This window comes from Erpetoichthys calabaricus, chromosome 1 (assembly GCF_900747795.2).
Source record: "Erpetoichthys calabaricus chromosome 1, fErpCal1.3, whole genome shotgun sequence".
NCBI classification, from domain to species: Eukaryota; Metazoa; Chordata; class Cladistia; order Polypteriformes; family Polypteridae; genus Erpetoichthys; species Erpetoichthys calabaricus.
Window position 1 is genome coordinate 26,584,268 of NC_041394.2, and position 27,490 is coordinate 26,611,757.

Consider the following 27,490-nt stretch of genomic DNA (forward strand, 5'->3'; position numbering starts at 1 on the left):
CCGGGCAGGGTGCCAACCCACCGCAGGACACACACAAACACACCCACACACCAAGCACACACTAGGGCCAATTTAGAATCACCAATCCACCTAACCTGCATGTCTTTGGACTGTGGGAGAAAACCCACGCAGACACGGGGAGAACATGCAAACTCCACGCAGGGAGGACCCGGGAAGCGAACCCAGGTCCCCAGGTCTCCCAACTGTGAGGCAGCAGCGCTACCCACTGCGCCACCGTGCCGTCCATTATTATTATTATTATTATTATTATTATTATTATTATTATTATTATTATTATTATTATTATTATTATTGTTGTTGTTTTATATGATACTGCTGGGTTCTACTTAACACAACCATTAATGGTAAAAACAATTTAAAATATATTATTATTATTATTATTATTATTATTATTATTATTATTATTATTATTATACACAAAGCACACTATAATGGAAAAAAACAGGTTAAAAAGTATATTATTACTATTATTTTTCCACTGTATTTTTGTTATTATTATTATTATTAATAATAATAAAGAAACATCAAAAAATAACTTTTGGATACAGTAAATGTACTTTTTGGTCTCTACCTGAGACTTCACTGAAGACCCCAGTGTCCCTCATTTTAAGGGTCCCGTACGGGGGTCTCAGCAGAGCTCAAATCTTAACTGTCAAAAGCCCCTCGTACTCAGCGGCTGCTCATCGCCGTTGGCCAGCACTCTAAAGTCCCAGGAACTTCCGTCTGCCGTTTTACTACAGTAAAGAGAGCTAAAAATAATTGGATTAAAAAAAATCTTCCGGATGAATAACATGCCAAAGCCTCATTTGTTCATCATCGAAAAGAAGACGAGTGGTGCAATAGGCGGTTTTTCCAAACATCCCATTACTTATTTAGAGCAACGCTCTAACTTCAAGTCTTTCAAGAATTGCAATTTTAAATGTAAGTTAATTTTAGAAGACTGCGGTTTCTGTGTTTTATGCAGCTCGTTTTGTTTCATATGGTTCCGCTTAATCTGGGATTTTTTTTTTTGAGTTTATTGTTTAAAAAACGGTAATTATGTTTCACATCCTAAACTTCCTACGGATTTTTTGATGACACGGTGGAATCTGCAGAGCGGAGCTTCGTCGACTCGTCGTTCTCGCTTTAGCCCGGCAGCGCCACCCCGTTAGAATAGTACATGCCGGGCTGCTGCCACCTCAGGTGTCCCTAACTGGTACTGCTCGCTTGTCCGTCTTTCACTTTCTTTTTGGCGACACTCCTTCTGTACACCCGAGTCTCATTGCCTCAGCCCTGCTCTTCATAGCATGTTCTTGTTTGAATAAATGAATACTCCGAAGTTTGCGGGGTGGGGGTGGGTTGGGGTTGATTAACATATTGTGCGTGAATGTATGTGAATTAGATCATCATCAAAACGTATTATTATTATTAGTATTGTTGTGGTTAAAACGACCGGCAATAGCGAAGAAGAAAATGGTGAGGTAAGCCAGCGAAGTATATGAAGGTTCTGCAGATATGTGAGAATCCAGCGTTGTGGGTGTTTGTATAGGAGGGAATGGGGGGGAGCGGTGGTTTCGCGCAGATTTGTCTACTTTCATTATTTGGCTCCCCCATCACGTCAGCACAAACACACTGAGGCCCAAATTAAACGAAGCTAGGAGGAGGGTCATGGGGTTTTGCTCACACACATGTGTTCACACACACCACACACACACACACGTACTCTCTCGAGTGCCGTAACTCTGAACAGCCTAGCAAATCTTAACATCCCATGTGAAGCTCCCTGGCGATGAAGGGGGCTCGTGTTCGCGGCGGACACGGCAGCTTTCGTGTCCTGCTCCTCCTGGCGACCGTATGGCTGGCAAACGGCCACCCCCAGTGCCTGGACTACAAACCTCCCTTTCAGCCTTCTGGGGCTTTGGTCTTCTGCAAGGAGTATTCGAAGTTTGGATGCTGCGATGTGGAGCGGGACATCGCCATCTCCAATCGTTATTATGAGGTTATGGATTTCTTCGATTACGGCGGCTTCGTCAGCTGTGGGAAATTCATCAAGTCGATCATGTGCCAGGTGAGAATATAATTTAGGAACGTTTAAGCGTTTTAAAAGAGCATGGATCATTTGTCAGATAGATAGATAGATAGATAGATAGATAGATAGATAGATAGATAGATAGATAGATAGATAGATAGATAGATAGATAGATAGATAGATAGATAGATAGATAGATAGATAGATAGATAGATAGATAGATAGATAGATAGATAGACAGCGCATTACATACATATTTTGTTTTATGTATGTAGTGCAAATAAAATATGTATGTAGTGCCCTCTATCTATCTATCTATCTATCTATCTATCTATCTATCTATCTATCTATCTATCTATCTATCTATCTATCTATCTATCTATCTATCTATCTATCTATCTATCTATCTATCTATCTATCTATCATATAGTGCCTTTCATTATCTATCTATCTATCTATCTATCTATCTATCTATCTATCTATCTATCTATCTATCTATCTATCTATCTGTCATGTGTGTGTGTGAGAGAGAGGGAGTTCACTTTTAAACCCACTAATTAAACTTAAGGGTTGCAGAATCTACCCGAGCAGCACAGTGCTTAAGGCAGTTCATCGCAGGACCTGCTCACACTTACAGTCTCAGCCCCGTTTAGTATTGCCATAAGGTAAGGTTCACCTCTTTGGAGATGTGGGAAGGAAATTCACTTCCACATGGGAAGAATACGCATACTGCACACAGGCATAGTGCAGATGTGGGATGCTGGAGCCGTGAGGTGGAAGTGCTACCCACTGTGCCAGTCTGCTGTTTTTTTGGGGTTTTTTTTACAATTTCTGGCAGAGAGACAATGGAGCATATTGGCAAGAAGAAATCCTGTTGCAGGACATTCACTTTCATATCAACAACCTGTTGATACATTGTGAAAAAAACACACACAGAAGAAGAACACAGAAACTGTGTACAGAGCTCATCTGTGTCTGTTTGTCTATCAGTTGTATAGTGACTTAGATATCCATTATCTGTTATATTATTATATAGTGTCATATGTCCCCTCAAAATATGATGGCCTCAGTTTGTGTTTTGGATGGTCCTCACATGGTGTTTTGTATGTTTGCTTTTTGTGATGGTCTGGTGCCCTGTCTGGGTGTTATTCCTACCTTGCACCTGATGATTACTGGGATAGGCTCCAACTGCCCACCAACCCTGCCCTGGATAAGTGGGTTTAGCAAAGGTCATGTCAAGTCATTTTCTAACCTGTTTAATCCAGACCAGGATCACCAGGGCTGCTGGAGCATATCCCAGTTAGCATAGGATTCAAGGCAGGAACAAACCCTGGACAGAGTGCCAATCCATCATAGGGTAACCAAACACACATATACAAACTCACACACACAGACTAACACACCAGGGCCAATTCAGCTCACCTGCATGACAGTAGGAGGAAACAGGAGCACCCAGTGGAAACCCACGTAGACATGGGAACTTCATGCAGGGAGAACCTGGGACATGAACCCTAGCATGAGCAGTAGCACTGTGTCATCATGCCGCTGGGTTAGGGAAATGAAAGTATACAGTAGATTTAAACTGTATATATGTATGTATGTATGTATATATATATGTATATGTACTGTATATATATATGTATGTATATATATATGTGATATATGTGTGTGTGTGTATGTATGTATGTATGTATATGTATATCCATCCATCCATTTTCCAACCCGCTGAATCCGAATACAGGGTCACTGGGGTCTGCTGGAGCCAATCCCAGCCAACACAGGGCACAAGGCAGGAGCCAATCTCGGGCAGGGTGCTAACCCACCGCAGGACACACACAAATACACCCACACACCCACTAGGGCCAATTTAGAATCGCCAATCCACCTAACCTGCATGTCTTTGGACTGTGGTAGGAAACCCATGCAGACTCAGGGAGAACATGCAAACTCCACACAGGGAGGACCCGGGAAGCGAACCCAGGTCTCTTAACTGCAAGGGAGCAGCACTACCACTGCGCCACCGTGCCACATAATATAATATAATATAATATAATATAATATAATATAATATAATATAATATAATATAATATAATATAATATAATAATCCCCTTGGAATTAATAAATTATCTATCTATCTATCTATCTATCTATCTATCTATCTATCTATCTATCTATCTATCTATCTATCAATACAATATCTATATATATAATTCACTAAGCCACCGCCAGCACACCCATGGAAGCACGCAGGAGGGAGCCACGCCCACCAACTCTAAGACCATTGGATACGACGACAACTCGCAGAGCCACGCCCACCAACTTGGACTCAGCAACTCACAAAACACGGCGTCATTGGATACGATGACAACTCGCCGAGCCACGCCCACCAACTCAGACGCAGCAATTCACACCACAGGGCGTCATATGCGTTCGTCTCTGCTACACTCCACATGCACCTCTGAGCCACGTTGACTTTTCATTATTCTTTTCGGTTATGACTCACAACTGTGTCCACCATCGAAAACTGTTTTACACGCCATGGTCTTAGAGTTGGTGGGCGGGTCTTCGTGAGTTGCTCTTGCAAGCGGGCACATGACCAGGCGGTGTGTATGCTTCGAGAACGAGGGTGGACGTGGCAGGACCATCTAAGAAGAGGCATGTTTGTCGCGGATGTGAATCGCTGTATGCAGTGTGTAAAACAGTCTGTTTGTCGCGGATGTGAATCGCTGTTTGCAGCGTGTAAAACAGTTTGGGAGGGGTATCCCATGGTCTTAGAGTTGGTGGGTGGGTCTCTGTCAGTTGCTCTTGTGAGTGGGCACATGGTCAGGCAGTGTGTATGCTTTGAGTGAGAGGGTGGACGCGACAGGACCATCTAAGAAAAATCATGTTTGTCGCGGATGTGAATCGCTGTATGCACTCACAAATTGCAACAACTCACCAAACAAGGACACCCTGTCTCTCACCCTGTCATTCACACTGCCGGAAGACAACCATGGGATACGCAAAAAATAGCCATATCAGTCAACTCACAAAGCCCAGCCCACCAACTCACGCCCACCAACTTGAGCACGCGTCCACCCATGCTCTGAAGGCATTCACAGTGCCTGCTCATGTGCCCGGACGCAACAACTCACCAACTCGCTTTCGTCTCTGCTACAGTACACATGCACCACTGAGCCACGTTGACTTTTCATTATTCTTTTCGGTTTTGGCTGCATTTCTATATATAATCCACCAAGTCGTCGGACCATGGGATACAAACGACAGAGCACCGCCCAACAACTCAAACCGATAGAGAGACATGCCCACCAACTCTAAGAGCATGGGACGAGAATGCCTGCCCGCCCGCCCGCCTGACTGTTACCAGCGTTCACCGCAATGTACTGGAGTGTAAAACCATGACAACTGCTAACTCACAAACTGCAACAATTCACCAAACACCGCATCAGATACTTTCTATATCTAAGAAGATATATAGATACTCATTATTCCCCGGCACACGTCCACCCACGCTCTCAAGGCATTCACAGTGCCTGCTCATGTGCCCGGACGCAACAACTCACCACACACAAATTTTGCTTAATTTGACTCAACATGGGAAACCTCACCCGGCCCGGACACGGAGAGGATTGACAGATTGATAGCTCTTTCTCGATTCTGTGGGTGGTGGTGCATGGCCGTTCTTAGTTGGTGGAGCGATTTGTCTGGTTAATTCCGAAAATGAATGAGACTCCCTGCTGCTAAATAGTTATGTGATCGCCAACCGGTCGACGTCCAACTTCTTAGAGGGACAAGTGGCTTTCAGCCATGTGAGATTGAGCATTAACAGGTCTGTGATGCCCTTGGATGTCCGGTACTGCACGCGCGCTACACTGAATGGATCAACGTGTGTCTACCTGACGCCGACAGGTGTGGGTAAGCCGTTGAACCCAATTCGTGATGGAGACCGGGGCTTGCAATTGTTCCCCACGAACGAGGAATTCCCAGTAAGTGCGGGTCATATGCTCGCAATGATTACATCGCTGCCCTTTGTACACCCCCCCCCTCGCTACTACCATGGTCGGGTGACTTGGTGGATTATATCAAAAGCAGCCAGAACCGCAAAGAACAATGAAAAGACAACGTGGCCCAGAGGTGCATGTGGACTGTAGCAGAGACAAAAGCGTTGGGGGCGGGTACATGAGCAGGCAGTGCATACTGAACGATGATTGTATGTTGGTTCGTTGTTGCAATGTTACTTTTCTTGGTGGTTTATTAAATTACGGATTTTTCAAATGTTTCATTTTTTTCCCTATGCTTAAAAATCATTAAAAAAGCGGCGTGATTAAGCGGCGTATGGTACGCCGCGGGTTGGCTAGTAATATATTATATATATATATATAATGCCCGGAAGGATCGGAGGAGGGATTACGCTTCCTCCAGACCACAAGGGGGCGACCGCCCTGGTGGCTTTGGGGACCATGGGAACTGAGCTTGGAAGCTCAACCCTATAGGGGCCTGTGGTCACCGCCAGGGGGCACCACAATGCCTGGAGATCCCGGGAAGACGACCAGGGACACCCAGAGTGCTTCTGGGTGCACAGCCGGTACTTCTGCCACACTCAGGAGTTCCGATGGAAGATTATTGGGAGGCACCTGGAGCACGTCCGGGTGTGTATAAAGGGGGCCGCCTCCCTCATGGCATGAGTAGGGAGCTCAGGAGCAGAGGAAAGGAGGTGGCCTGAAGAGAGGAAGAGGCACTGTGAGGCCTGAACTTTGGGGGAGTTTTGGGGTTGTGTGTTCACTTTATTGTTGTAGATATGAATAAACATGTGTTGGGTGTTGAACCATCGCTGTCCGCCTGTCTGTGTCTGGGCCAGCCTCCATAACACATACTAGCCCTAACCCCCTCCCCTCAGCCCATAGCCTCTGTCTCGGATTAGCACGAATATATCGCTCCTGCAAGCGAACTATGATACTTAGCGTGATGAGAAAGTCACAAAATCAATTGGAATGTTCAAGCAAATTATAGAAAAAAACCCGATCTAAATCCGTTAAGTAGTTCTCTCGTGAAAAGCGGACAGACATTGGATTTTAAATATATAGAGATGTGTCCTTTTTTTTTTCTTCAGAGAAATTAAAGAAACAGTTTCCATAGCACAAATCAAAAAGGCTCTTAGTAGCTGACTCTTTGGGTTCTTTTCCATAGTGTCAACACAATGATGCAGGGTGTTAAATGATGCCATTGTCTGGGGTATGCCCTTTATTGTGATGTCTAGAGCAGATGGGGCTTGACTCATCATGTCCTGAGGTGGTATTGTTTACCTCATCAGAGCCAGGATGGTGGTCCTCGGGCTTGGAAGGGGCAGTGATAGCTTTTCATTTTATAGGTTGTTTGCTTTGAGGTAAAAGCTGCTCTTCAGCATGGTAGTTTGGGCATGCAGGTCTTTGAAACACCTGCCAGAGGACAGTGGAGTAAAAATGCGATGGCCAGGGTGGGTTGGATCTTTACAAATGTTCTTTGCTTTTCGGGTAGTGAAGATATCTTCCAGTGATGGTAGCTGAGTGCCAGTAATTCTCTGAGCCGTTTTGATGTTCTCGGAGGTGCAGCCAGAGTACAGACTCTGATGACAGACTGTATGGTGCACCTGTAGAAGTTAACCAGCAGTTGTTGTGGGAGTTGTGCTTTCTTTGGGCTTCTCCGAGAGTGAAGCCATTGAAGACCTTTCTTGGTCACTGCTATCGTGTTTGTTGTCCATGACAGGTCCTGGCTGATGTGGACTCCCAAGATTCTGAAACTCTGGATTGTCTCCACCCTCTCGTTGTTAATGTTAATGGGATGGAGACCGCTGTAGTTCAGTCTCCTGAAGTCTAGAATCAGTTCCTTTGTATTCTTGGAACTGAGTACAAGGTTATTGTTCTCACCTTTCCAGATTATTGACCTCTTCTCTTTTTGCTGCTTTGTCATTATTGGAGATCAGGCCTACCATGGTGATGTCGTCTGTGAACTTTATTATGATGTTGGCATCATGAGAAGATTTGCAGTTGTTTCTGAAGAGGGAGTAATGGAGAGGGCTCAGCACACAGCCCTGCGGTACCCCAGTGTTTAGTATTATGGATGAAGAGAAGTGCTTACCCAAGCGCACAGTTTGTGGTCTCTTAGTTAGAAAATCGGAAATCCAGTTGCAGAGGTGTAAGTTAGACCCAAGTTATTTAGTTTAATAGCCAGCTTGTTGTGGGGAGATGGTGTTGAAGACGGAGCTATAGTCGATGAACTGCTCCAGATGTGACAGGGCAGTGTGAAGGGCAAAGTGAGACAGCATCCTCAGGTGACCTGTTTGCCCTCTAAGTGAACTAGTATTGGTCCAGGGAGAAGGGGATGTTGCTCTTAATGTGTTTGAGGGCAAGTCACTCAAAGCACTTCATAACAATAGGGGTCAGGGCCACCGAGTGGTAATCACTCAGGGACCTCACCACTGCCTGTTTTGTAACATGGATGATTGTAGCAGACTTTGTGCAAGTGGGGACAGTGACCTATTCCAACTGTAGAAGTACAGTGGGCTCAGAAAGTGTCCAGACCCCTTCACTTTCTTCACAATGTACTGCTGCCAAAGAGGTTTTGACAAAGTACTGAATTAAGGGTCTGAATATTTTTATGAATGAGCAACTTCAGCTTTTCATTTTTAATAAATTTGCAAACCCTTCTGAAAACATGTTTTCGCTTTGTTATTGTCAATTGTCACATTTGTCAATTTAAAATTAAACATACTACACACTAAACTGTGCAAAAAGTAAAGGGGTCTGAATGACTTCTGAATCCACTGTATGAAAAGAATAGTGATATAGTGAATTTGTTAAGGTGTTCATTATGGAAAGACACTATATAAGATGAGGGCAGTGCATCTTAAGGCCCTGAAAGACCTCTTGTTTATGTCCCACTATATCTCGCTGGGTGGTCCGAATAAGTTCTGTCATCTTTTGGTGTTTCAGTTACATTTGTGCTGTGCAGTTCTTCGTCATTATATAGCGCTCTGTATTGAGGCCAGACTCAAAATAGCCAAATTTACAGATGTACAGCTAGAAGAATAAAGTGAACAGCCATGAAACACTCTTAAAGTTAAATGATATGATCATCAATGAAGTGTGATTAAACTCTCTGGCCTTCAACACTTAATCCAGTCATCTTGTGGACTTCCCTTCTTAATTATATCAGACACTGCAAGTTAAGCATCGGGGACATCACAGGTAGTGCTGCTGCCTCCCACATCCAGTATCCCCATGTCTGAATTGTTTTTCTGCTGCATTATTTAAGACTTCTAGATTGGCCAGCTGGGCCATCTTAAGATGATGTAACACACTAGTGAGACCACATCTGGAGTATTATGAGCAGTTCTGGTCACCACACTACAAAAAAGACATAGCAACTGCCCCGGACTGCCAGGGGCTCTGCCAGATGATGACACCAGATGAATGAAAGGACCTGGGGAGAGAGGATGTTCAGAGCATTATCTCCTCCAGGGTGCTAGAGGACAGACCCCCTGATTTGCTGTGGTCCCACGGATTCCAGGACGGCATGCTGGGAATTGGAGTGCGCTGCAGCCCTATTGGGTTCTATGGGTGCCAACAGGGAGAACTGTAGAACCGTACAATGTTGGGCTTCTGCTACACCTGGGAGTATTTCCAGAACATGCTAATGGGCCACATGGAACACTCCCAGATGTAGCATAAAGAGAGCCACCCACCTTCAGTCCGAGAGTCAGAGTCAAGAGGAGTGGAGGTGAAAGAAAGAAAGAAAGAAAGAAAGAAAGAAAGAAAGAAAGAAAGAAAGAAAGAAAGAAAGAAAGAAAGAAAGAAAGAAAGAAAGAAAGAAAGAAAGAAAGAAAGAAAGAAAGAAAGAAAGAAAGAAAGAAAGAAAGAAAGTGCTGTGTGCTTTGTTTATTGGGCTGTACTGTGCTGACCAGGTGGGAAAGTAAGGAAAAGAGTTTCCCATGCTACACAAACATGTGTTGTGCTGAAACTTGTCCTTGCTGTCTGTCTGTGTCAGATTTGGGGCAGCTGGTGAGCCCCCTGCAGGCCACACAACACATGAAGTTGTGTACAGGAGACCAACCAGGTGCATCCCGGAAGTTTAGAACATGCCCTACTGTAGTAGACCCGGAGAATTAAATGTGTTTAATCCTTTAGCAGAGGAGACTGTGTTGGGATCTAATACAGATCTTCAAAATTCTCAAAGGTATTGATAAAGTAGATCCAGCAGAATTCTTTCAGCTTAAGTGTGAATCACATACTCGGGGATATCAGTGGAAATTAAGGCGAAGAGTATTTAGGACTGAAGCCAAGAAGTCCTTCTTTATGCAAAGAGTTGTGGAACAAACTACTGAGACATGGAGAGGAAGCAGAAACCTCGACAGCCTTTAAAATGTATCTGGATGAGATGTTTGGACAGCTTAGTTATTAGCTAAACAAACAAGAAACAAATGGAACAAATGCTTTCCACCTCGTTTGTCAAATTTCTTATTTTCTATGGACTGGCACCTCATTCAGGGCTGGATCCTGCCTCACATTTGATGCTGCCCATGTAGGCTCTACTGTCCACAATCTCAAAGTAGACTAAGAAGCTTTGAGAATGATTTTACTTTACTATTAAACATTTCTTCTAAGCCAATGCCTGTTTTTTTGTTTTCCTTTTTAATAAGAGTCATTTCAGCAGAGAATGTCCTGAAACAGCTGAAACATTTCTAATCTGACCGCCCACGATTATAGAAATGTTTGCATTTTCTTGTGTAATAAATGGAGGATATAAAACAAAGTAGACAGCCAAGCGGCCGGGAATACATCTGGGTAGCGTTATGTGGCATTTGGTCCTCCACCCATCCATTCCTCCATCCCTCCCTCCATTCACATTCAGACTTTTGGTGTTACATTGGGGGGACCCTTAGCTGATGCCAGCTGCCATGGACTCAGTGTAGGACTTTTTTATGTAATAGGTGCCAGTCTAACTCAAGGTGCCCTGTTTGATCATGGTAGGGCCCTAGGGTGATCCAACTCCCATTTGTACTCTTATTAAGTAGACCGTAACAGAATTCCCCAAACCGAATACTCTTACCACACTGTCAGGATTAACTGCTGTAACTTAGCACGTCCTTCATCCTTTTATACAGTGGAACCTCGAGATACGAGCACCTCTGTATACGAGAAATTCAAAATACGAGGAAAGTATGAGCAAAAAATTCAGCTCTAAATACGAGCATTGGTTCGCGTAACGAGCCACGAGCCAGGCTGTGGGTATAGCTCGCGGCTTAGCGAGGGGGCGTGGTAGCTGTAGCGAGCCGCAGGGTGATCTGCGGATTGTCTGCGTTTCTCACCTAAGTGCACAGGTGGGAAACTGCCCACATCCATGATTGTTCCTGTGGCTGATGGGCTGCAGCTGCCATGTCCTCCCCGCATATATAGAGAAGCGCGAGCCAGTTAAGGGGGAGAAAAAGTAAAAGAAAAGAAAGAGAGAGAGAGAGAGAGAGAGAGAGAGAGAGAGAAGGCAGGCAGGCAGGCAGGCAGGCAAGTGCAGGCTCGCGCAGGCTCGCGTGTAGCTGAACAGGCGAGCCAAACAGCTGAAGCAGGACGGTGTAGAGAAGGTCAGCTGCATTAAGAGTGTCTCGCCTGTTGCAGAGCCCGCATGGGAGAAGCAGGTGAGATGCTAACAGAGAAGAAGCACCGGGGATTGTCATCTGTTTTTAAAGACTGCTTCTTGTTGACGTTTTAACCTCGTGTTAAAGGATTGTTATTCTTGTGTATTTTAAACCTCCACTTCACAACTGTTTTAAGGATTATTTATTTGAAGATTTATTGAATGCTCTACTGCACTTTGGACACCTGTTTTGATTCTTTTAATAATCAGTTATATTATTTACCAGTGTTATTTATTAAAGGTAGACTACAGTATATATAATTTATCAGTGTTATTTGTTAGGAAAATTGATTTTTATGTTAATATATTTGGGGTGCAGAACGGATTAACTGGATTTCCATTATTTTCAATGGGGAAGTTTGTTCTAGATACGAGAAATTCGCTATACAAGCTCAGTTCTGGAACGAATTAAACTCGTATCTAGAGGTTCCACTGTATCTGTAACTCCAAGCAATCGGATAGAGGAACAAGTCAATTCAAGTCAAGTCAAGAGTATTTATTGTCATTTCATCCATATACAGTAGTACAGCATACAGTGAAACGAAACAACGCTCCCCCAGGACCATGGTGCAACATGAAACACTGTACAATGAAGAATCCACATAACATAAAGACACATATAACAAGGTGCATGTGAGTCAAATGTGCAACCATGTGCAACACTGCAGAACAGAACACATATGTCGGATATCAGTCCGGTCCATGAGTGTTCAGGAGTCTGACTGCTTGGGGGAAGAAACTGTTACACATTCTGGAGATGACGGCCCGAATGCTTCGGTACCTTTTTCCCAATGGCAGGAGTGTAAACAGTGAATGTGAGGGGTGTGTTGGATCATTCACAATGCTGGTGGCTTTGCAGATGCAGCGGGTGGTGTAAATGTCCATGATGGAGGGAAGAGAGACACCGATGATCTTCTCAGCTGTCTTCACTATCTGTTGTAGGGCTTTGCGATCCCTGACCATGCAATTTCCAAACCAGACAGTGATGCAGTTGCTCAGGATGCTCTCTATGGTTCCTCTGTAGAATGTTGTTAGAGTAGCTGGTGGAAGATGGGCTTTCCTCAGCCTACGCAGGAAGTAGAGCCGCTGCTGGGCTTTCTTGGCTAAAGAGCTGGTGTTGTCGGACCAGGTGAGGTTCTCTGCCAGATGGACACTCAGGAATTTGGTGCTATTGACGACCTCCACAGTTGAGCTGCCAATGTTCAGTGGCAGAGGGTCACTCTTAGTCTTCCTAAAGTCAACAATCACCTCCTTTGCATTGGGAAAGTGATGGCATGGCCGCTTCTCAGAATAGAAAAAATTGAGTGCATTTGTAATCTCTCTCTATCTTAGTCTGGCTTCCTTGAGATACCATCCAGACCAATGGGACGCGCTGACCCCCTACTATGCTGTGTTCAGAGTCTTCAGAAAGGCAGTCAGAATTTAGACTTTATTCAATAGCACAGCATAGGAAACAATTGCAGAGCACATAAAGCCTGTCTCAGTTCATGAAATGAGCCGGTGGTTTAGGCGCGGTTCGTTTTTATTAAAGTTCTGTTCACAAAACATCCAGATCTCTTACATATTTCTCATTGTCCACTTTACATGTTATCTTCATAATAACAACCTCATGCCGTATCTGTTTTCATAACATTTACCTCTACTTGTAAACTCCTTTCTCCTAATAATCATTAATCGTTTCATAAGAATCATTAGGACTCGTAGGTTGTGCTTACCACTTGGCCTGGAGATAATCATAATTGATCATGTTTTACATTTCTCACATTCTCACATTCCTAATCTTGAGGTCTTTTAATTGATCAGTCCTCATCATTAAGTTGGAACCAGGGTGACCCACTTATGAGAAACTGAACTGTTCAATTAATAATTGCACCAGTATCCAGTAAGACTGGTGTGTGGAATAACGGGGGTCATGCAGCCCCCTAATCCAAACACAGACAGGCTCAGAGACACACAAGTCCAAACACCACACGTTTATTTCCCCTCATTGCCACTACAGAACAGTGCACAAATCTCCTGCTAACAACACTATTGCTCAGTCCCTTTTCTCTTCTCTTTCTCTTCTCTTTCTTTCTCTCTTTTTCTGCTGCCTACACTCCTCTCCGCAAGCTTTGTCCTTCACCTCCCAACTCTGGCTCCTTGAGGGGAGTGAGGCGGCCTCTTTTATACTGCACCTGGAAGTGCTCCAGGTGCTCTTTCGTCATCTTCTGGCAGCCCTCCCATGTGTGGCGGAAGTGTTGCAGTCCAGGGCTCCAGAACCATCCAGGTGCCCCCCCAGCGGCAGCAATGGGCCCCAGCAAGGTTGAGCTTCCAAACTCCCAAACTCCAAGCCTGTGGCCCCAATATAATCTAGGGGGGCTGCCCTCTCGTGCCCCAGGGAAGATATTGCCCCTCTCCCAGCCCTTCTATCGTGTGGCATACCAGCCAAGCAAGGGTCCCAGCTGCCCAACACAGCTGGTAAGCTCTGCCCACAGCTGAGCTGCTGGAGCTGAATGCAAACGGCTGTTTTGATAATCAACTCTTAAACTCCTGCATAGCTCAATCTTAGCTAACACAATGCAGCTTGCTTTCAATTTGATCATCTAGAATATTCATAAGCCTTAAAACATTAAATTAAATGCCATTAAAAAAAAATGTTTATACAGTGGAACCTCAGGTCACGACCGTAATTCGTTCCAAAACTCTGGTTGTAACCCGATTTGGTCATGACCCGAAGTCATTTCCCCCATAGGATTGTATGTAAATGCAATTAATCCGTTCCAGACCATACAAACTGTATGTAAATATATATTTTTTAAAGATTTTTAAGCACAAATATAGTTAATATTACCATAGAATGCACAGCGTAATAATAAACTAAATGTAAAAACATTGAATAACACTGAGAAAACTTTGAACAACAGAGAAAACTAACATTGTAAGAGTTCATGCTAGACCCTTACGAACTGCTCGCTGTAAACACTTTATTTATGAGTTTTAAGCACAGGGAAAAAAATGAACATTTGAAAAATTCGTAATTTAATAAACAACCAAGGAAAGTAACATTGCAACAATGCACGCTACGAACCGATTGTTGTAAACAGAAGTGAAATGGAGGTTAAAATCGAATAGAAAAAAGTCTTCATTAAATACGATGAGGTTAAAACAAGGCTCGAATCAGCCTCTTTAAAAACAAGCCCGGTGCATTCTTTACTGCCTTCTCGGCCGTATGCCAGCGTGCGCACGTGTGTGTGTCTCTCTCGCACGCGTGTGTGTGTCTCTCCTGCGCACGTGTGTGTGTCTCTCCCGTGCACATGTGTGTGTCTCTCTCTCGCGCATGTGTGTGTCTCTCTCTCGCGCACGTGTGTGTGTCTCTCCCGCTCGCTCGCTCACTTGTGCTCTCTCTCTCTCTGTCTCGCTCACTGCACAGGGAGAGACTGAACACGTGCGGAAATCATCGGCGCGCACAAACCGAAAGGGAAACTGGCTTGTTCGCATACCGAGTGTGTGGTCGTGAACAGATGCAAAAGTTTGGCAAACTTTTTGGTCGTAACCCGATTTGTACCTGTACAGAGACGTTCGTGAACTGAGGTCCCACTGTATGTTTAAAGCGTTTATGCCCTAGCATGCAAGTTTACTTAGTTTTCCTTAAGTTTAAGGGCCTAGAATATTTGCAGAAACTTGTTTGGTCTTTAGTCAGCCAGAAGGCCCAGTAAAGTCGTCATGTTCCAAAACAAAAGCTTGTTTACTCAGTTCACTAAAAAACACAGCGTCCTCGTTTCATAGAAAACAAGCAAGTGAAAAGCAAGCAGGCCATATTAAAAACAAAAGCAGCGGCCTGTAAAATAATAGTGCCTGTTGAAGCCACTTAAAAAGATGTCAAGCAACTCCTTTTAATAATCAATAGTTCTAAAACCAATAACAGGGCATATTGATCCTTGATTTCAACCTCAACAATACCTATCCTATACTGCCACAACTCAGTCCTCCAATGACAGCCTCCATCCTATCCTTGTTATGTTTTAGCCAGGAGGGTTTTACATTCCCTTTGTTGTTGTTCATTTTTGATTTATTTGTATATGTGAATATTTTTTTTGTTTGTCATTTGCATTATTCTTTACTTTTTATGTATCCATTTTCATGCCTTTGTTATGTTCCCTGTGTTTTGTGGGAGGTTCCCCAAGGGGTGGGGTCCACTTCCTATCATTGCAAGGGACTGCCCACAGCCATATAAAGGCGGGGGTCACCCACAGTCCATTGCGGTTCATTTGTATGCACTTGGGAGTTGCACTTTCTGTGCCTCTGCAATTTATCAGAATTTTGACCTTTTTTCACATATTGGGATCTTGTTCACCTTTGATTACATTTTCTGGCAACTCCTTTTTCCTTTATGTGCTTCACAGAGCTCATTTTTTTTGTCACAGAGCAATTTTTGAAGAATAAATCTTTTATATATATTGTGATGGATGGCCAGCAGCTCAACCCAGCCGGGATGCCCAAAGAGTGGAAGGATGGGGGAAGTCAGCTACTTTGGGACACTGCCTCCCCCAGGACGTTAGATGGCAGCTTTCCCTGGACTATAGAGGTATCCCAGGTCCGATGGCCAGGGAGGACAGAAAAACCAAACAAAAGCCCCAGACGGCTGGAGAAAAAAATAAAATCTGCAGGGGTTCCAAGGCCACGAGACCACCTAGTCCTCACTAGGCATCCTACCTAACATAAATGACCTCAATCAGTTCTCATGGTATTCAGGGTTCACATGGAAGAACTTGATGATGACGGTCATGTGGACTTCTGGCCTTTAATCCATCAATGTAGGGACATCACGGTGCTTTGATCAGGTTGGCGGTGGTGCAGATCGCCACCACAGAAAACCAGAAAAGGAACAGCAGAGAAAGTAGGGGTTAGTAAGGATTACGGAGCCACCATGAATGATAATGATAATTAAATGCATATACAGAGTATCAGGATTAAACCAAAATGAAGCTATCAGAAAGCCATGTTAAATAATGAGTTTTTAGCAGTTTTCTGAAGTGCTCCACTGTATTATCCTGGTGAATTCCTATCAGTATGCTATTCCAAATTTTAGGTGCATAACAGCAGAAGGCCGCCTCACCAGTTCTTTAGCTCTCAGAATAATAAGCAGACACTCATTTGAAGATCTAAGGTTATGATTTGGTGTGTAAGATGAGAGGCATCTGAAACATATATGAATCAATTCTAAATGACACAGGTAATCAATGTAGTGACATCAGAACTGGGGTGATGTGCTCGGATTTTCCTTTCCTAGTTAGGATTCTAGCAGCTGCATTCTTCACTAGTTGCAGTCGATTGATGTCTTTTTTGGGTAGTCCTGAGAGGAGTGCGTTACAGTAATCTAGCCGACAAAAAAAAAAGTGTGAACTAATTTCTCTGCATCTTGCAATGTTATAAGAGGTCTAACTTTTGCTATATTTCTTAAGTAAAAAAATGCTGTCCTAGTAATCTTATAAATATGTGATTTAAAATTCAGGTCACAGTCAATAGTTACCCCTAAATTCTTTACCTCCATCTTGACCTTTAATCCTAATGCATCTATTTTATTTCTAATAACCTCATTATATCCATTTTTGAAAATCACTAAAACTTCTGTTTTCTCCTTATTTAGTTTGAGGAAATTACAACTCATCCGTTCAGAAACACAAGTAAGATATTGTGTCAGTGAATCAAGAGAGTCGGGGTCATCAGGTGCTATTGATAAATATAGTTGTGTGTCATCAGCATAGCTGCGGTAGCTCACAATATGCCCAGAGATAGGCGCAGTGGTAGTGCTTCTGCTTTGCAGTAAAGAGACTGTGGAAGATTGTGGGTTCACTTCTAGGTTCCTCCCTGTGTGGATAGTGCTTTGAGTACTGAGAAAAGCGCTATATAAATGTAATGAATTATTATTATTATTATTAGAGATAATCTGACCTAACGGAAGCATGTAAATCGAAAAGAGCAGTGGACCCAGGATAGATCCTTGTGGAACACCATATAGAATATCATATGTCTTTAAAGTATAATTACCACAACTAATAAAGAATTTTCTACCTGCCAGGTAGGACTCAAACTAATTTAAGACACTGCCAGAGAGGCCCACCCATTGACTAAGGCGATTTCTAAGAATATTGTGATCAATGGTATCGAATGCGGCACTCTGATCTAAGAGGATGAGAACAGATAAACAGCCCCTGTCTTTATTTACCTGCATGTCATTGACTACTTTAACGAGTGCAGTTTCTGTGCTGTGATTTGTCCTGAAACCCGACTGAAACTTATCAAGAATAGCAGGTTTATTGAGGTGATCATTTAGGTGCATAATGACTGTCTTCTCTAGGATTTTATTTAAGAAAGGCAGGTTAGAGATGGGTCTAAAATTTTCAAAAGCAGAAGAGTAAAGATTATTTTTCTTGAGCAGGGGTTTAACTACAGCAGTCTTAAGACAGTCTGGGAAGACCCCCGTATCTAATGATGAGTTTACTATGTCAAGAATACTATCAATTAGCACTCTGGATACTTCTTTGAAAAACCTTTCAACCACATTGAAGAAGATAACAGTGGCAACCCAGATCTCATTGCTAATCTCATTACAGTTCAAGCTTCAGGGTCCCAAATGTTAGGTACACCACTGGTGGCAATGCTGCACAGAGAAGGTGGTGGCTAGCATGGAAAGAGAGATCAGCTGACATCACCAGGGAAGCAGACCACTGTCAGTGGTCAGAGACAGGCTCCATGTGGCTGAAGGTTGGATCTCCCCATTTAGAGTCTCTGAGCCAAAGAATTTTAGGTTCACAGTTCCCATTGGCAGCTTACCACACCACTTTGAAATGTATAAACACAAAAATCCTAAGTGAATTAAACCTTACAGCATGTGTACATGGTCAACACTGGTGACACACTGACAAGAGCTGAGGGAGGTGTGAGTGAGTCATGTCCACATTCTCACAGTCATTGGCTCTTCAGCCACCCGCTCTGTTATAAACATAGTATTTAAGCACTTGGTACAATAGTCATGGTAAAGCTTTTATGAATAATAGCAAAAGTAGTACGTTACACTTTCAGGATTGCCTTGGACAATGTGGAACCTTGATAAATCAGGGTACAGATAATCAGGCTTCTCCTCTGTTAGTTTTAACCTGTAGTAAAATCTAAAGTATTTTTTCCCCCAAGGTGATATTTTTAACATAAAATTATTTCACCATACTCATGGCAGGCACCCTCTCATGTTACGGTTTAACAGGACAGTTTAGTGAGGTTAGTTAAGCAGATTGATCCACAGAATGATGCCAGGCCTGGTAGTGCAGCCCAGATTCAAACTTTATGCCAAGCATTGTCAGGTTACTTGTCATGGCATGGAATCACCCAGGAAGCCTGGCATGGGAATCTTTCTGTCAAAGTCAAAAGTCAAAGAGAACTTTATTGTCATCTCAACCATATACAAGTATACAGATAGGTGAAATTACAAAGCTCAGGGTCCACAGTGTAACAACATGAAGTGCAAATAAAAAATTAAAATTAGAATTAAAATTTACATTTAAAATTTAATTAAGATTTTAAATTACAATTAAAACACAAACAAGACAAGACAATGAAGTAGCAGCAATATTGACGTGTAGTAAGCAATATGAACATTGATGCAATGTTTGGTATTATGAAATCTAGATACATAAATATAGTCAATAAATATGTAATATAATAAATAAATGATAGATATAGATAATACAGAAATGATCAGTGTATGATAATAGTTGTTTAAGACGTGTAAACAATGACAGGTCAGAATGTATCAAAGAATGTCAAAGTGCAGTGTGCAAAATCCTTAAAGGTCACAATGAGATTTTCAGTTCTTTTCTACATGCACACTCGTCTTTGCAGGACAGTGGCTCGCATGTACCTGTATAAAAGTTCTGTTTTTAGAGGTGGTTGAGGCTGTGTGGAAGATCCCAGGGGGCAGCCTGGTGTTAAGAAGTCTAACAGCTTCGGGGTAAAAACTCTCCTGCAGTCTGGCAGATCTGGCTCTGATGCTGCAGCATCTTCTCTTGGATGGCAGAAGTGTGAATCGTATGCGTTAAGATTTCACTACTGTTGTGATTTGAAGTCAAGACCCTCCCAAAAAGTGGTGGAAGCCTCCAAAAAGTGTCATAAAAACAGCCAACTCCAACTAAAAGCTGTAGGCTTCAGTCTAAGCAGGCCCTAAAGGGGTTAACTGGCTTTTAAAGTTCAAAATATATTTTAGAGTCTCAAAATATCACAGCTAGTTTAAGATGAACCTTCTCTGGTCAACTCAGTGAATGTCCAGGCCTGGTTTACAGGTCTTCTGGAAGACTCACACACAGCAGGGTCCTCAGGAGGTCTCTTGGGGTACAACCCACAGAAGGCACAGAATATAAGCACACTTAATGAGTGAGAGTGAGTGATCAGATAACACACACATTGTTGTGAAGTGTACTGCAGTGCCATCAGCGTATCTGAAGCTGATTTTCCCAATTTGCACATGAACTTAATGTTAGAACTGCGACATTGTGCCAAATGACGATGCACACATCTAATTCAAATGGTAATTAAGACAATACTACACACCAAAACCAATCCAGACCTGTTGTAACTGGTCTACAGACGTGCTGCGCTCCCCTCCACAACAATGTGTGCATAATCTGATCTCTCACTCTCCCGCTATATCACAATTCCAGGAACTTTTTGACTGTCCCTTGTATTACAGAATAAGAAATAAAACAAACAAAAATAACAAAGACACAAAAAAGGATCATTCAGATTTAACAATTATAGAAAAACAGACAACAAATACCACCCAATGAAAAGACCCTGGCTGATATATAGCAATTACTTATTCACCCCATTTCTGGATTTTTAAATGCTGAGTAGAAATCCTGGGGTGTTATGATTGAAAAAGAGGCCTGAGGCCTATAAACTCAAATAAGACCTAAGGCTAACATCTCCATTAGGCAAAGAGTACCACCAAACACCTTGCCCAAAATAACAAAGCCTTAACGTGATTTTCATTTAATTTTTTAAATTAAAGTCCACTATTCAAATTTTTTTGTTTCAAAAAAAGAATGCTACAATATATCAAAGAATATAAAAGAACATAGAACAAAATTCAATAAAAAATCCCTAATTTAAAGCAAAAGGGTAAAACCTAGGATTCCAAAAGCAAACCTGAACAAAAAGATCACAAAGAAAACAAAACATGTTTTTGTAAAAATGCTAATTACAAACAATTTATACTTTTAAAATGCTAAGGGTTGCATCTGTCTGTCTTAAACCACTGGGTCTAGAATCTTGACCTTAGTCTTAATCAAACGTTTATAACGTGATACACTCTGGTGAAGTAGAAAATTGGGGTAACAGTAGCTTCCATGAAGTCATCAGGATTCACATCTGTCTTACACCAAACTGCTCGAGAGGATGATAAGGCAGAAAGAAAAATAACAACAACAGCAACATCTGCTGAGCTTGAAGTGCATTGCTGAGGCTGCTCATAGCAAGAAGAACAGCAGCGCCACCTGCTGAGCATCAAGTATAGAATACACAATGCACGCATAACAAAAAAATAAACAAATGTTTGTCAAAAGTGACTTGTACTTCTGTCCTCACACCACATCGTTATGATCATAAAATACAATGCTAGACATTGTGATAGCCGAAAAAGAACTCCAGCAGTAACATCTGCTGAGCGTGAAGCCAAACACAGGCAATGTTTCAGTGGTGAAGAATGATGAGAAGTGAGCCTCAAGATAGAGCCATTAAGCAGCTGGCTAATCAACATGCCACACATACTCAACTATGCAGAATGCAAGAACGACAAAGATAGGGAAATGTATGCTGATAAACAATATGCAAACATTATTTTTACATTCTTTAATCAAAGTTTGGTTGAAGTCCCCTGCTCTGCTGACTGTGGTCCCAGTTTTTTGTCATACTCAAAGCAAAAGAATGATTGGCCAAAACAGACATGTTCATCTTGGTCTATGTGAACCACCAGGACTAATAAAAGACATTATGACTATGACAGTAATGGAAAGAATAAAATATTTAAACTTTTATATCGAAATATTTAAACTTTTATACCGGAGCCTCTATTAATAATCCCCAAGGACACAGTGCATTGGTTTTCACTTGCCTTTTATTTTAGAGCAAGAGGTCCACACGTTCCACAAATAAATGTACTTAGAAGTTAAACAAGGTGTTGTGATAGGTGTACTCCAAATAGCAAAAGGATATGAGGCTTCCAAAAAAACCCACAAAACAGGCGACGACCTTCACTAGCTCTTTCTAGATAGGTCCTTATCCCAGTCAGCTATCCCCCAAAAACTACAGGCAGGCTTCGGCCTATAAAGGCATAAAATGGGGCACTGCCTTTTAATGTTTAAAATATACTTTTTAATATCTCAAAATCTATCAAAAATGATCTACAAGGAAAAGGAACTGTAACCCTCTGGCTTGGAATCAAATCCAAAGAGAAATCCTAATAAATGACAAGGACAAAAATAGAAAAAAGGCAAAAAAGTCTTTTGCTAAAAGTGCAACCCAGAGAGAAGTGTCTCAATATACAGGAATTTAAAAAAAAAAAAAAAAAAAACAGAAGCAATAAATCCAAGAAACTCAGAAAAATGACCACTCCAAACATCAAGGAACCACAGAAGGACAAACACAAGTTCTCACATGTAAAGGCTCATGGTGGTCCTTCAGTAGTGACATCAGGGAGGCCCCGCCTCTTAGAGTTTCACACACAAAACACGAGGAACATAATGACATTTAAATACATAACAAATAAACTCTAAATAATACATAAACATAACAATATCAACATCAAATACATTAAAAACAACAATAAAAAGGAAAATAAACATAAGCCAAAGAATAAACTCTAGCACTGTAACAGAATACCACAAAAGGATGATGGAAAACAAGAAAATTAAAAACAAAAGGAAAAACATAACAAAAACCTTGGGTGGCCACAGGTGCTCCTGAATTCTTCATCTCCAGCAAACATGTAAAGCAGCAAGGTCTGTCCTTCTCCATATCCAGAAGTCATCCATGATGAATAGGAAGGATCCCACTGTTGCCCCCTAGTGGACTGAAAATCTTGTGTCTGCCAGGTTCTCATTCCCCACTGCTTTTTCAATGAACTTGTTCCCCTGGGGTACTCTTCACGTCTCCAACACCATCTGTTGGCACTACAACATAATATAAGTCTGTTTGGGCTTTGCTTTTTGTAACCTTCTCAGACGGCTCTTAAAAAGGGAGGCTTTAGATGACCACCCTATTGCCAGCAGAGTAAGTGTACGGAGAAATTTGACAAACAACAACATTTATTTCTATAGCACACATTCCTACAAAGGATGTAGCTCAAAGTGCTTTACAGGATGAAGAAAGAGAAAAAAAGACAGAATGTAAAATAGAAATTTAGGCAACACTAATTAACAGAGAATAAAAGTAAGGTCCGATGGCCAGGGAGGACAGAAAAAACAAAAAAAAAAACTCCAGACGGCTGGAGATAAAACACAAAATCTGCAGGGGTCCCAGGCCACGAGACCACCCAGCCCCTCTCTAGGCATTCTACCTAACATCAATGATCAGCCCTCATTGTATTCAGGGTTCTCATGGAAGAACTTGATGATGACGGTCATGTGGACTTCTGACCTTTAATCCATAAATGTAGAGACATTACGGTGCTTTGATCAGGTGGTGGTGGCGCAGATCTCTGTTCTCTGCCCATTTTCACCACTCAATACCTCCACTAATACATGTACTCTGTTGTATGCGTGTTTAGCGGTTTAGCAGTGAAAAAGGTCCCCCCTTAAACAGTTTCGAACTGCGCCACATTCTGAACGTTGTTTAGGCTGTTTAAACCGATGTTGCGGTATAAGAAAAAATCCCTATCATAACAAAATAAAAAGTGGTTTTCGGTATAAACCAGTACACCTCCCAGCACTATGTTTCAGGCAATTCACAACACAGCGAAGCCGAACGTTTTCTTACCGTGATGATATCTCATACTGCCACCTGGTGGAATCTTCCAGATTTACGTAAAGTAAGCACGCAAGTATAAACAGTAAATCGCTTGCGTAGCAGTAGCGTCCGCTGCTATATAACCTGAGGTTTAGTGTCACATACACACACACAAGGTGTCCATTTTACAGTCACATCTTTGGGATATCAAAGTATGGCCACACAAACTAAAATGGCACTCGCTGTACCCAACATGAAACAGTCCAAGGGGCAGATTTATAAAACTTGAGTATGGAAAGCAAGAGGCCTTAATTGTGCATACTCAGGTTATCATGTACAAAGGTGGGATTTCTAAAAGAACACTCGACAGTAAAACTTGTGTCAATTTACAGCAACTCTGACCCATACATACACAACATTTTGTTGAAACTGGGAAATGACGACACCCTTGATCAAGTGTGGAAATGCAGCCAAACCAGCTAATAATAATTCATCCACTGAGTCAATGAATTATATTAAAACTAGTCATTTAGCCCGTTACAATAACGAGCGCTAGAACAGTAGTGCATAAACATTAGTATGAACAGTCTATATTAAATGGCAAGGGGACTTTGACCTCATTCTTTTTGTTGGTCGTATTTTTCTTTCTTTCAGCCATTCTTTTGTTGATGTTTACTTGCTGAGCAGACCGTTCTTCGTGGGCTACCGCCGTGTATTGTGTGTTTTTAATTTTCTGTGACAGTAATACTGTCTTGTACTGTCTATATTCAATATAATATACAAAAAGGCGTGCTTCAAAAGGGCGACCTCAATTGAGCGCGGCGAATAAAGGCGTTCGAAGATAATTTAGTTCAAATGGCTCTGGAATATGTGAAGAGCAACAAAGGTGCAGATCTTTATTTACACGCGCCTTTATTCGCTGTACCCAATTGAGGTCGCCCTTTTGAGGCTCACCTTTTTGTGCGCGCCTTTATTGAAGGATACCGTCTTGTACGTCCACTGGCTTGTACGTCCGTAATATACCTTTAATTTTCTCTGGCGGTAATACAGGCGTGCGCGTCGGTAATATGCCTTTAATCTCCTCTGACAGTAATACTGGCTTGTATGTGGCTGTAATATGCGTCACTGTATTGTGTACCTTTAATTTCCTCTCGCAGTAATACTGGTTTGTATTTCCGTAAAACGCCTCTAACTTTCTCTGACAGTAATATCGCGCACAGCACCGTGCCCCGCGCATGCGCACTTCACCAGAAGACACCCACACACGGACACCTGGACGCACACAGGGATTTTATATATATAGATGTGTGTTAAAGTGACAAACCTATTAAGCCTCAGAAGTGATGACTTTGATGTACAGTCTGAATATTAGTTCCATTTTATTTGGGCCAATTCTGCTCATTTGCACTTTTCGTCAGTTTGTATCGGCTACCTGTTGTCATTATTCAGAGAAGCGGCCATCAAGTCAGGAATATCTTGGGCAAGCTTCTCTCTGTCATGGCACCTGTTCTGGCACTACATTCAGTTTCTGTGTGGTTTGGTTGTATCTGACAACATCAAAAGGAAATTTACATCCGTGTCTGGTGTGCCAAACGTAATTGGAGTAATTGACTGCACTTGTATTGTAATGAGAGTACCTAGCACAGCGTTTCTCAACCTTTAAGTATTTGAGACTCGAGTTTTCATAACAGTTTTAATCGCCCCCCCCTAACGTTTTTTTGAAAGGAGCCCACTAATACCAATTTGTTCTTTTTTAATTAATGATACAGTATATCATAGATGCATATTTTATTATACCTACTTAACTTTTATCGACATTTGTCTAACTCTATATTTATTTTTCTAGTATCAGAATGAAGTTTAAGTTAATTTTTTTTGGTTTCAATAGATGTATTTTTGATTCTTGTTTTCTTTTTTCACATCTTCGCGCCCCTCTTTTTGTTGCTTTGCGCCCCCCTAGGGGGCCCGCTACACAGATTGAGAACCACTGACCTAGCGAGAGTGACTCTGCTTTTGCTAGCCATAAACATTTCCATTTCATTGCCAAGATAAGACTGATAAATGTCATGGCTCAAGTCAATATATTTTGACACACATAATGATGCTGTATATGGTGGCTGGCCTATAGATATGGCAACTGGCTGACCCCTCGGTGCTTCATATGGTTGTTCACTGTAACAGCAATCATGTTGTAGCCGACGAAATATAAGGTGAGATCAAGCACGGGTAAAATGTGTGCCAAAAGAAATCTCTCAGTCCAAAAGTTCGTTTTAAAAATATTTAGTGAAAGTTAAAAGCAAATAATCCACACAAGAATAAAGAAAAAACTAGTTGCACACGTAGAATAAAAGGCAAAAAAAAAGGAAAAATGTATCTTCTCTAAATTTAGCTTTTCTTGAGAAACTTTACTTATTTCTGTACTTAAAAGCTCTTTACTTCTTCTTCTATACTTAAAGGTTCTTAACTTCTTATATACTTAAAGATTCTTAGCTACTTCTTCTGTACACAATAAGTGTACGGCTCTGTACTTAAATAAGCGCTGTTTTATTAGAGTTACTTCACACATTCAAAACGTCCATAGGCCCGTAGGCACGGGCACGGTTTAAAACCTTGCACATGGCAAGGCTGGTCACTAACTGAGAATAATGTTTAATCAAAGCTGTTAGAAATGGCAAGAATATACCAATTCTACTCAACTTATGGGGGTTATAGGAACCTCCCACAGATTATGCATTGTCATCTAGTATAATATTTATGAATCTTATGTAACTATGAAATGGCTCTTACACATGTCATTACATGTGTCAGGGGATTGTGGCTACCCGCTAAGACAGTGGCACCTCATGTGTTTCCCGGACCCTCGGAATGTAAAGTAGAGTCACTATAAGGCAGCACATGTTCAGTTGCCAAGTGCATCATAGGACTTGATGCACCAGCCAATGAAGTTCTGCAGCATTCTGATTGCATATGTATGAGGCTGATTAGCATTTTCCAAATATGGTTATTTCAGACAGTGTTCAAGGTGTGTTCATGCACTCACATTTACAAGATAATTCTAATTTATTAAGGTAAATTGCAGAGTAATTTGCAAATGCAAGGTCTCATATATCAGATATTTCTTTTTTTGCAGCAGCAGCAGCAGTGTCTGGTTCTTCTAATATAATTTGAGCAATTAACTGTACTCCTTTTGGAATAAGGGCACCTAGTGAGATATTTTCACAATTGAAAACATTCAAAGTTTTACAGTATATTATGGGACCTCAGCAACTGTGATGGTGACTTTTTACTTAATGCAGGGGCCTCCCAATCAGATTTTCATTCAATTCAGAATCTGAGGATGAGTCCGGTGAGCTAACTATAGTAACAAAACCCTCTTATGTAAATTACCAGCATGGATGGAGTCAACCTGGACTGGATCAGTGTCCCTGTGCCACACTTTTATTTCCATGTTGAGCCCAAGCTCTAACAAATTTAAGCTGTTTTATGGTGGACCTGTCTGGAGTGCAGGCTTTGGAAGAAGGTCATTTAGAGTCGGAGGTTCAGAGCAGATGAACCGCCTTCTTATTTATAAAACAGTGCCTTAGCCAGTAGGGGGCACACTGCCTAACGTAAGGCAGACCCCACACATTATGCCTGGCATGTACCCTTCAGTTCAGAGAACTCTGTGTTTATGAGAGCACGTAAAGTGAAAACTGATTTAAGGCTGTCTAAATAAAGTTCTGAAATGGCTGCAAATAAACACAAAAGTTCATAATTAGAAATGCAGTAAAACCAACATCTTAATTATGGCACTGGTGGCTCACCGCCCTCACTGTGCCAAAGG

The 27,490-nt window shown here is 42.0% G+C and overlaps 1 protein-coding gene across 1 annotated transcript in view; it reads left to right on the top strand.

The window, feature by feature from the left end:
* Positions 1–1,710: 1,710 nt before the first annotated feature.
* si:ch211-136a13.1 (HHIP-like protein 1) overlaps positions 1,711–27,490 on the top strand; it is a 143,345-nt gene continuing 117,565 nt past the window's right edge. The window contains exon 1 of the mRNA XM_028796507.2: positions 1,711–2,068. Within this exon, the coding sequence (XP_028652340.1) occupies positions 1,790–2,068 (279 nt within the window). The 5' untranslated portion in view covers positions 1,711–1,789. The remainder of the gene's footprint in view (positions 2,069–27,490) is intronic.